Here is a 12913-nt window from a genome sequence, read left to right on the forward strand (position 1 = left end):
ATATATATATATATAATAATTGATGAAGGAAATGGAAGATAGATTTAGCACTAGTCTTTATTCAGTACGATGACCATTTTGACCCATCCTTCAACTGTCCATTATGGGTAGGATATTATGCACGTAATATCCTACTCAATCTATCTTCTGTTTTCTTCATCAATTATTATCTCAACACTGCGGAATTCATGACGTAAATCCAGAGGAAATATATCCCAACTGTGGATGACACCAGGTAGCCCAAACTGAGAATGGGCTTTACTCAACACACTAATTGACATATACTCATTAGTCCAAAAAAATTACACACACACACACAAATATATTCTTTATTCTTTTATTCTTTTACTTGTTTGAGTTGTTTGACTGCGGCAGTACTGGAGCACCACCTTTAGTTGAATCGCCCTGAAGACTTATTCTTTGTAAGCCTAGTACTTATCCTATTGGTCTCTTTTGCTGAACTGTTAAGTTACAGGGATGTAAACACACCAGCATTGGTTGTCAAACAATGTTGGGGAGACAAACACAGACACACAAACAGATACACACACATACATGCATTTATATATATATATATATATATATATATATATGACAGGCTTCTTTCAGTTTCTGTCTATCAAATCCACTTACAAGGCTTTGGTTGGCCTGAAGCTGTAGTAGAAGACACTTGTCCAAGGTGTCATGCAGTGGGACTGAACCTGGAACCATGTGGTTGGTAAGCGAGCTACTTCCCACACTGCCATTCCTTTTTAAATGTTTTTGTTAGTTTTATTTTTCCTTCTGTTTGTACTGGCATATGCTGGGTGGGAGAGAGGGGGGATCTTTTAAAATTTCATGCTAGATTTTATTTTGCAGAACAAGTGTAACTTTGGGTTGATTACCCTTCTGGAATTATAATCTTTTTTTTTTTCCTGATTATGAACAAGTAACTACTTGGAGTAAGTAGATGAGTAAGATTACTGTGCTTTCTAAGAATTTAACACATATTACAGGAATGCTGGGAGAAAAGTATTTAACAGAAAAATTATTTTTAACAACCAACCTTGTTTCCCAGAATAAAGCATTCAACTGTAAATATGTAAAGAAAACTTTATTTCATTGCTAGGTTGAATGAAATAAAGAGAGTAACTACGCTAAACAATTGAATAATGTGTAGCCATCTTGTTTCTCCATGAACTTGTTTTATAAACAGAACTTGATTAAGATTATTCAAAATGGTTTAATCATCATCATGATTAGGTTAAGGTCTGCTTTCCCAAATTGAAATATATTAAATGAATCAATATAAAATCTGTTGTCTTTGTCTTGTGAGATATCATCTGTAATGGTTTATTGCCCTTTGTCTCTATCCTAACACACTCTCCAGAAGTTTTTTGATCAACCTTAACAGAAGACAAGTGGAGGCGCAATGGCCCAGTGGTTAGGGCAGCAGACTCGCGGTTATAGGATCGGAGTTTCGATTCCCAGACCGGGCGTTGTGAGTGTTTATTGAGCAAAAACACCTAAAGCTCCACAAGGGTCCAGCAGGAGATGGTGGTGAACCCTGCTGTACTCTTTCACCACAACTTTCTCTCACTCTTACTTCCTGTTTCTGTTGTGCCTGTAATTCAAAGGGTCAGCCTTGTCACACTGTGTCACGCTGAATATCCCCGAGAACTACGTTAAGGGTACAAGTGTCTGTGGAGTGCTCAGCCACTTGCACGTTAATTTCATGAGCAGGCTGTTTCATTGATCGGATCAACTGGAACCCTCGACGTCGTAAGTGACGGAGTGCCAACATATTAACAACAGAAGACACTGCTGCCATGAAGTTCACTAGGTGAAGTATTCAACATTCCTGCATTCATTAGTAGATTCAGGCATGGCTGAGTTGTTAAGAAGTTTGCTTCACAACCATAAGATCCAAGTTTCAGTTCCATCATGTGGCAAGTTAACCTTGTCATGTTATATTACCGCTATATCAGTAACAGATTAGATGTCATCTCTGTCAGATTGATGGTAAAGCCGTAATGTAAAGCACATGTAGAAAAAGAAGCATCTGATTCTGTCCATTAGTTTGCCTGTATATGCAACCATTATTATTTTACTCAGGATCCCTGATGGAAGGTAAAGCTAGATACTGAGGCCCAGGTCTGAGAGGGTTTAGGAGGTCCATTTACAATAGCTTCAGATTGACTCAAGCCTTGTGAATGAATTAAGGTGGACAGAAACAATTCAGAAACCTGATGGATAAACTGCACCTTTATTTAAAGGCTCAACTTCACCACACTTGTGTCATGTTAAAATTATGTTATGGGTGCATTTATCAGCAAAATGTTCAACCATATTGCATAGGTTGTTCAGTTGATCAAACAGCTGGGTGCTTGTATGCAGAAACTGTAATGGGTCTATCAGTCAGGAACTATCAATGCATTTGTACTGAAACTTCCTGAAAAGTTAACATAGACACATGCAATGGATTTTATTTGGTTTATTCCTCGTCATCCATTCACTCACTCACTGCATATCTTCTGTATTCACTGGACTTGTTTTAGAACAATACTACATCAGATATTTTACATTTGTGTGACATATTCTGCCTTTTATACATAAAAAGAGCAATGCTTTGTTACTAATGGCAGTAAAACTCATTAAGTTTTTGTCTTGAATTCATTCAAATTGTGGTTCGAATTATCTGAGCTGGGTATCAGAACTTCCAACTGTTAATCCAAGCAAAAGCCATCTCAAGAACACCAGATCTCACTTCAAGGATAATAATTAACATTTTATTGATAATCTGATTTATAAATACAAGTGATTAAAATATCTCTTTACTGTGAGAAAGATTGTTTGTGTGTAAGTAATGACAACACTTGAGTAACAACAACCAAGAGGTTAGCAGCCTGTGATTTGTCACTGTCATGCCAAGTTATGTCCACAAGCAACACATTTAACTTTCTGTGTGTTGGTCAATGTAGCTCAAAGTCAGTATCACAGCATGGTATCCTTTATAACTGTAAACAACAGCTGCCCAGTCAAAAAGATAATTGATTTTTAGTGCTGAATTCACTCCTTTTTTCAGTAAAAAGTTATCTATGAGAAACTACCATCTTATCCCAGTGAAAATTTATGAGAGACTACCATCTTATCCTAATGAAAATTTGCTTTTCATTTCTGTAACAACGCAGAAATTAGAGATATGTAGCAGTTCCATAGGTTGCAATGGGCCATTAAATAGCAGCAATTAAATAATGTTTTACTTCAAAACTAATATAATTCGTATATTGAAGTAATTTGTTACATAAAACGTATCCTTTTACGACAGCAGCCAGACTAGGGAATCACAAATAACTAGATTATCTGGATTTGGTCTATGACTTTGAGATTTGATTTTTTTTTTGTTTTTATTTTATAACGCTTTTCATTCAAAGATATTTTTACTCAGTTTTTATCAACTTTTCTTTATTTATGATATGAAAAACAAATTTTCTAATATTTTTTAGCTACAAATATATTTCTTCCTTTTCTTTTTCTCACTTAATTATCAAATAAATGATGAATGACATAGCAAACACTTACCATCCATAATATCTGGTTCAATAAACACTACAGTGGTAGTGAAGTTTCCCAGATGTCCTCCTTGTGGTTGAGAAAGGCTCACATTAAACCGCTCTTCAGTCTCAAATAATGAATCATCAATTATTAACACTGTACATATTTTCTTGCTTTCATCCTTCTCAAAATGGATGATGCTACTACTCTGCATGGGTCGTGTGATGTAGTCAGAGAATGAACTCAGAACATTTACAGGACTGCCAGCTGCAGTTTCTGCAAAATAAAGAAAGAAGATAAAAAGAAGTATTAAAAAGTATTCACTAAAATTTTTTGAATGATTAATTGAGGATTCAACAACAAAACTTTTCATTGTTCTTTATGTAACTGTATCTATATTTAGTTTATATATATATGAATACATGCATGTATGTACATATATATATATATATATATATATATATATATGTACATATATGTATGTATGCATATATATATATACACACACACACATACATACATACATATGTACATAAATGTATATGTGTATGTATGTACATATGTACCTATCTATCTATCTATCTATCTATCTATCTATCTATCTGTGTGTGTATGTATGTGTGACAAAACTAAATAAAATAACATAAAACAGTTTGCTCCCAAATTAACCATTTTGTAAGAAAGTTGTCAAAACATGCTATGTCATAACAAATACATCCTTGAGACAATGAAAGAAATTCTACATGACTGGCAATATCCCCTTCAGATTACACCCTAATGGTTTAGAAAATGAAACAAAGCAGAACAATGTGGTTATAGATGGAATGGCTGATCATAGGTCTCTTGGATCAGGCTTGATCAGGAAGGTGGGGTGGCTAAATGACTGGAACAACAAGTATGCCGTAAATGTAAAAAGTATTTTAGGCAAGATAGTAATCATACAACATATTAGCAGAGAAGAGTTAGTGTACATGACAAGAAACCGATGTCCCCTGACTGGCTCCAGTTCTGGTGGCATGTAAAATGCATCATCCGAACGTTGCCGATGTCAATACTCCGACTGGCTCCCATGCTGGTGGAATTTAAAAAGCACTATCCAAATGTGGCCGATGCCAGGACCGCCTGACTGGCTCCCGTGCTAGTAGCACATAAAAAGCATCTTCTGAATGTGGCCAATGCCAGTACTCTCCGACTGGCTCCCGTGCTGGTGGCATGTAAAAAGCACCATCCATATGTTGCATATGCCAGTACCTGCTGACTGGCTCCCATACCAATGACATGTAAAAAGCGCTATTCAAACATGATTGAATCCATGCCTGCCTGACTGACTCCTGTGCTAGTAGCACATAAAAAGCACCCACTACACTTTCGGAGTGGTTGGCGTTAGGGAGAGTATCCAGCTGTAGAAACATTGCCAGATCAGATTGCAGCCTGGTGCGGCTGCTGGCTCTCCAGACCTCAGTCAAACTGTCCAATCCATGCCAGCATGGAAAACAGACGTTAAATGATGATGATGATGATGATATATATATATATATAAAACTGAAGGTTATATAGCATTCATCATCATTATCATCATCATCATTGTTTAACGTCCGTTTTCCATGCTGGCATGGGTTGCACAGTTTCACAGGGGACTGGCAAGCCAAGAGACCGCACTAAGCTTCAATCTGATTTGGCAATGTTACTACAGCTGGAAGCCCTTCCTATTGCCAACCACTCCAGGAGTGTAGTGGGTGCGTTTTACATGCCACCGGCATGGGAGCCAGTCAGATTGCATTGGCATCAGCCACATTCGGATGGTGCTTTTTACATGCTACCAGCACAGGAGCCAGTCGGGGCGGTGGGGCTGGCATTGACCACGTTTGGATGGTGCACTATCATCCATGTGGACACATTTCTTTCCTGTGACATCACAATTTTCTCTCACACATTGTCTTGCAATCTGAAATACTTCAGTTCTTTGGTCCTCACATCACTGAACATTGGCAAACTTCTTTTCTGCTTCTCCTTTGGCCTTGTACATCTATCTCCCAGCCTCCCTTCTGGCTATCTGGTACAATTCCCTGCTACCCCAACTCTTCCAAGCTTTCCAGGCCAGTTTCTTTGCTCTAATGGCCTTGTCTACTGTATTATTCCACCACCATGTTACTCTAGGTCTAGAAGGGACTTTGCACCAGCCGCAGATTTGGTCTGTGGCTCTCAGTAAGCTGTCCCATAGGAATTTCCAGTTACCCTATATGTCCAAAGTCTGTAGCTCCTCTTCCCTCTCATCAAATATCTCAATGAGGATGTCCCTAAATCTCTGACCAATTATATATATGTAAAACTGAAGGTTATATAATATTATATATATATATATATATATATATATATGAATACGTGTGTGATTTTGTGCTTGTCCCTTATGACTACTTGACAACCAGTGTTGGTTTGCTTTTGTCCCTGTAACTTAGTGGTTCAAGAAATGAAACCAATAGAATTAGTACCAGACTTAAGAATATAAGTACTGGGGTAAATTCATCTGACTGAACCCTTCAAGGTGGTGCTCCAGCATGACTGTGGTCCAATGATTGACACAAGTAAAAAGAAAACAGTATCTTAGAGCATGTTATTCAACCTTTGTTTCTGCTTTTAAGTCAGTATGGTTTAATTTGAGGGAGATTTGACTGTTATTTCTAGCACCCAGCATATTTAAGTACCATACTTTTGTATGATCAGATGAAAGAATTATCATAATGCAACACTCAACTTGTGATATTTTGAATATCAATATTAATAAATTATTTATAATATAAACTATGGTTAGCATTAAATAAATAAACATGTTATTTAAAAACAAACACTCTTATACAATATCCTGAAATTACACGTTCATATAAATAAATCGATAGAAAAATAGATAAAAAAATGAATAACATGAAAGTTAAAAAGAATTACAAGCATATTAGCCATTTTGTATTTTTAAAAATTTATATGCTTTTCAATTCCAGCTTCTGCATTAAGAGTTGGTCTTGTAATGTCAGGAAGACACAGAGAAGAAGAAATGTAAACTGAAGGTTATATAACATTAAATAAACCATGTCATTGCAATGACACATTATATCTTTCATTGAGAAACTTATGCACTCGTCAGTAGATTTACTGTCTGCAGTTGCTGTATGCAGCTGCAATGTGAAGTCTGGAACATGCATGTTGAAACTAAATGACCTGTTATTCTAGTTTAAAGTGACCTGCCGCTGTTTATGTGGTCAAGCTGCTCTAGTTACGATTGAAAGGTCAGTCAAATGTCTAATTTTGATATTTATCTGTAAGTGTGTGTGTATGTGTGTATTTGAATGCATGTGTGTGTGTGTTTGTGTGTGAATACATGTGTGTTTTTGTGTGTGAATGCAAGTATGTTTGAACATGTGTGTGTACGTGTGTTTGTGTGTGAATACATGTGTGTTTGCGTGTGAATGCAAGTGTGTTTGAACACATGCATGTGTGTGAACATGTGTGTGTGTGTGTGAACATGTGTGTGTGTGTGAACATGTGTGTGTGTGTGAACATGTGTGAGTATGTCTGTGTTTGTGTTTGAATGCATGTGTGTGTTTGAATGCATATGTGTGTTTGAATGCATGTGTGTGTGTGTTTGTGTGTGAATACATGTGTGTTTTTGTGTGTGAATGCAAGTGTGTTTGAACATGTGTGCGTATGTGTGTGTTTGTGTGTGAATGCATGTGTGTTTGTGCGTGAATGCAAGTGTGTTTGAACACATGCATGTGTGTGAACATGTGTGTGTATGTCTGTGTTTGTGTATGAATGCATGTGTGTTTGAGTGCATGCATGTGAGTGAACATGTGTGTGTGTGTGTGTGTGTGCGTGCGCATATATGTAGGCATGGGTGTATGTGTGTGTGCATAAATGTGAGTATGGGTGTGTGTGTGCATGTGTGTGTGACTGCATGTATGTATGTGTGTGAACATGTGCATGTATGTGTGCATGAACATTGTGTGTGTGTAAACATGTGTGTGTGTGTACTTTATTGTAATAAGTCTATGTTAATGTAAGTCTAGCTGTTTATGTGAGTATATGCATGTGTGCACATTTGTGTGCATGTGTGTAGAAGTATATGTACTTTTGTGTGTGTGTATTGTACTTACACAAACTTGTGTGTCTGTGGGTTCTTTATTACGATATGTGCATGTCAGTGTGTGTGGATGTTTATGTGTGTATATGCATGCATTCATAAATGTATGTGTATATATGTGCACATGTCAGAGCAAGTGTGTAGATATATATGTGTAGATGTATATGTGTATTTGTGTATATGTGTGCATGTGCTTATGTATATATTGTACAAATGTGTGCATCTTAGCTTGGGTGTAGATGTGCATGCATGTGCACTTACATACATTTGAGTTAGTGCATGCCTATGTATACACATGTGTGATTGTGTACGAATGTACAGATGTGTGCATGAGGTGTGTGTAGATATGCATGTATGTACAGATGCATGTGTGTGTGCACAAGTGTGAATTGTGTGTGTGTGTATATGTGCAATGTGAGTGCATAGAGTAAATTAACCCCTTACCTTGAACAGTATGACAGATAACAGATAATGGCTCAGACAAGTCTCCTGTTCTGTAAACAGGAATGTCTAACTTGCTTTCCTTTTCTGTTACTCGATATTCTTTCTCAGGAATGAAGACATTCGATTCTGCAATACATTCACAATACACACCATTATGGCATTTCATAGACAGAAAATTCAAATTAAAAATATCACCACCACCTTCTGTCTTTATCAGCTGGGCACACCGGCCATGTATCTCCTTACAGCAAAACGCCTATTCCTGTCCCTCTATCATACTTTAACTTTTTAACAGCCAAAATAAAGCCACCCTGCTCAATACTATTCCCCTCTCAGTTGAGGTGGTCTTGTCTTATGGGTTATTTGATGGCCTCAATAGTACTGGTGCCATGTAAAAAGGCACTCAGTACACTTCGTAAAGTGGCTGGTGTTAGGAAGGGCATCCAAATGTAGAACCCATGCCAAAACAGATATTAGAGTTTGGTGTAGTCCTCTGGTTCATCAGCTCCTGTTGAAACCATCCCCCCAGCCTGGAAAACACAGAAGGCTAGAACAAATACTGAAAGACCTCTTATCAGATACTGTGACAATTGCATCTTCCATTACCCAGTATTGGTGCATTTTTCACTGGCCCCAAAAGGATCAAAGGTAAAATTGACCTCAATGAGATTTGAACTCAGGCTGTAGATAGACCAAGGTATTATGTAGTATGTGCTGGCTGAAGTAATCCAAGCACAGCTTTATGTCAGAGGGTAAGGAGCCAGAATGCTCCTGGTGATACTTTTAAGTTTTGAACCCTGGAGTATGAGGGGAATTGAAGGGCTACTCTGGTTGGCACAAACTCTAGCTATGCTTCTGCTTCTTGTTCTTTGGGTGTTGCTTTGTAAACCCTAGAATGGTTTACAAAGAGTATAGATACGTTTCATTCAATTTTGACAAAATACAAAAATGCACTCATCAGCTTTGTGCACAAAGGTAACTAACTGTAAGGGAACAACCATATAGATCAACTAAATTAGAGACAAAGAGGCCAACACTTCTTACCCTTTTTTAATGAGTAAAATGAGAGGCATAGTTTTAAGAAATATAATGTAATAGATGGCAGAAATCCTTTAAAATAATTCCATTGTGCTTGAGATATTTTTACCGTGGTTATAAGCAAGGTGGGTGAGATGCATCAGGATGGAAATGGGCTTGGGGGGGGGGGTTACTGTTGTCAGATATAGCACTGCTGACCTTTTTTTTTTAGTATTTAATCCAGATCCATCTCACATTTACTGTGGGCATCATCATCATCATCATCATCGTTTAACGTCCGCTTTCCATGCTAGCATGGGTTTGACGATTTGACTGAGGACTGGTGAAACCAGATGGCTACACCAGGCTCCAATCTGATTTGACAGAGTTTCTACAGCTGGATGCCCTTCCTAAGGCCATATATTCTAAATATTGGTTTCAAATTTTGGCACAAACCCTGCAATTCCGGGGCAGTGGGTAAGGTTGATTACATTGGCTCCAGTGCTCAACTGATACTTATTTTATTGACCCCGAAACGATAAAAGGCAAAATCATTCTCGGCAGAATTAATTTGAACTCAGAACATAGAGACATACAAATGCTGCTAAGCATTTTGCCTTACATGCTAACAATTCTGCAAGCTCACTGCCTTAAATATGATCTGAATATTAGAAGTGAAAACATGTAGGTCTCGTTTTTAAAGACTTGGTAGTTTGTTGACAGAGATTTGAGTGTTACTTTGAGCAAGTTAAGTAACTACATGGGAAACATATACTTGTCAGTTCTGGAGTGTTAATGATGGATGTTATGTTTTATTGTGATGATTCTGATGATCATGATGATGATGATGATGGTTGTTGGGGTGGCAATGAATGTGATCAGGAGGGTGATGATTATGGTGTGTTTATCCAATTATAAACATGTTTAAAAATTCAGAAAAAAAACAATAAGAAAAAATTTCAAACAGTGTTTAGTGAAAGCTTACCATCTTCAATGTCAACTATCACAACTGTGGCCTGCAATGGTTCCTCAACAATAGCCATAACGGGGTCACTGAGCTTCAGGTAAAACTTCTCATTGTTTTCAAATTTGTTATCATCAATTATATGGATCTGCCATGTATTTTCAGTTTGTCCTTGAATAAAAAAAAAAAAATGCAACACAGTCAAAGTAAGTTACAAATAAATATTACCTCAATTCTTTGAGTGGATCAAGTACATACATGTATTTTTTTAAAATTAATTTTTTTTATAGTTTCAGCTGAGAGCTGCGGCCATGCTGATGCACCGCCGTTTTGCTACACTTTTATTACTGAGAGCCTCCTCCAATATGTGGCACTTGGTGAAGAATGGAGTTTTTATTTAGCTACCGTCATTTGCACCTCTTGCCGTGAGGTAGGTTCATCTGGGACTCTCGACAGGAAGAGGTCCAGCTTTGATTTAAAAACCTCTACATCTACTTTGTGCAGGTTCCTCAGGCTCTTTGGGAGGGTATTAAAAAGCTGTGGGCCCCTGAAACCCAAACAGTTGCAGTAACTGATCCTGAAGCACGATGGCAGTGCTGGGATCTTTGGCACTATACAGTGTCGTCCCGTTCTGGCATTGGTGTAGCTTTCAATGCCAAAATTTGGCACAATTCCTTCCAGGATCTTCCAGATGAAGGAATAGGTAGTGCAATTTTGGAATTTTGGCTTGTATGCCATAATCAAACTCTCTGATGATATTGAGCAAAATGAAACTTTGTAGTCACAGCTAAATTTTCCTTTGTAGAAATGAATATCTATCTAACTTATTTAAAAGTATTAATCCCTCAGCTTAATTCTTTAGCATTCAGATTACTCTATCAAATTTAATGCTTATTTATTCACATTGTTTTGAATTAACCATACATTATCTCATAACTTCAAGGTTTCAATGCTGTGATTGTTTACTTTCAGAATGACATTGTAGGATACACACAAGAAGCTGGAGCCGGTCAGTTTGATAATAAATCTGGCAGATATGACCTGTTTGAATGTTAATGGGTTAATGGTTATGTAACTTCACATAAAATCCAGCGTTTAAGTGTGTGTGTGTATGTGTATATATATATATATATATATATATATATACAGTAACCCTTGGCCATATCACAGTTCACTTATTGCAGTTTATTATTTAAGCTTACGTCAATTTTTCCGTGGTGCTGTTTGCATTTATAATAAAATAAATATATACAAATTATAAAAATAATAAAAAAAATATACAGTACAGTACTATTTCTACTTTATGGATTTTTACCTATCGCGGGGGATTTTGGAACATAACACCTGAGATAGTCGAGGGATTACTGTATATATATATATATATATATATATATATATATATATATATATATATATATATATATATATGTGATGGATTCACTCATCATATTCGGCACATAAGAACCAAAGAATTTTACTTTTTCACTCCATTTCTTTTCCCTGTTTAGAATGATCTAGATAAAAAGTGGAGAAGGCAAATCCCCTGGATAGGCCACAGAGTGACTTCGTTAAAGTGGTAATGGCTTGTGTTGGACCATTTGCACTTTTTAGTGCTGATAACAACAGTTGGTGCAAGTATACTATGAGACTGATGAACATCAGACCTCAATTGGATGGCTGTTGGCTCTCATGAACTCCTCTGCCCTACAATGTGTTTTGTTTCCCATCCTGCCAAGTGTCCAATAATCACCCGCCTCAGCAAGCAAGCTTGGTGGGGTTGCCAGTTCAGCTGTCAACAACCTGACCATGTGACACGTTTATACTTGGTTACATGTTACCAACAGTACTCAAAAGCAACTTGACATATACATACATACATACATGCATACACAGATTCACACACACACACACATGCACACACACACGCATGCACACACACACACATGCACACACACACAGCATATGCACAGACACACACACACACAGAGCATATGCACACACACACACACACACACACACACACACAGACATACACACACACAGACATACACACACACACACACACACACACAGAGTTGACTCTCAACTAGTGGTTAAGAGGTTAGGAGAGCTTGGGGAGGTGGATAAGGAGGGTTAGGAGTTAGCGGTTAGGGGTTGAGGGTTAGGTTCAAAATGACCCTGGGCCACATCATTACAGGGCATATTACAAACACTGTGATGTATCGCCAAGTGACAAATGCTCAGGAAATGAAGCTTTCAACTGATTTCAGTCCTTCCTCCTAATTTTACACCTCGTATCTGCTGGAAAAGCATGAATATTACTACATCATATTTCCTTTCATTCCTTAACCCTATATTGTGAGGCTTCATGTTTAGAACTGTGAAAATATTTTCCAGTGCCTAACTGCACTCTGTCCTTAAGTGGTTTTGTTTTTAAGCATGCAGCCATAGAATATGAAATGGGAGAGGGACACATCACAGTGTGTCATGAGATTCCACTGCTGCCCTGTTATTCTTTCCCAAGGAGCAATTAGTGCAGTAAAAGAAACCATTCCAATGTAGAAATCCCAAACCAATCTGTAGATAGCTACGTGAGCATCACATCATTACACACATGCACACACATTGCAAATATTCATAAATATATACATACATTTATACACACCCATGCTGTATATATTACATATATATATATTATATATATATATTACATATATATATATTATATATATATGTATGTGTGTGTGTGTGTGTGTGTGTATGTCTGTATATATGTATATATATATATATATATATTATATATATATATATATATATATAAT

General features: G+C 37.1%; 1 protein-coding gene across 1 annotated transcript in view; it reads right to left on the bottom strand.

Annotated features, from left to right (window-relative positions):
* The window catches only part of LOC106874359 (extracellular matrix protein 3), a 553132-nt gene that overhangs the window by 67181 nt on the left and 473038 nt on the right, over positions 1 to 12913 (bottom strand). The window contains exons 5-7 of the mRNA XM_014922070.2: positions 10113 to 10262; positions 8111 to 8236; positions 3562 to 3810 (exon numbers count right to left, since the gene is read on the bottom strand). Of these exons, the coding sequence (XP_014777556.1) occupies positions 3562 to 3810; positions 8111 to 8236; positions 10113 to 10262 (525 nt within the window). The remainder of the gene's footprint in view (positions 1 to 3561; positions 3811 to 8110; positions 8237 to 10112; positions 10263 to 12913) is intronic.

Source organism: Octopus bimaculoides, chromosome 2, assembly GCF_001194135.2.
Source record: "Octopus bimaculoides isolate UCB-OBI-ISO-001 chromosome 2, ASM119413v2, whole genome shotgun sequence".
Lineage (NCBI taxonomy): Eukaryota > Metazoa > Mollusca > Cephalopoda > Octopoda > Octopodidae > Octopus > Octopus bimaculoides.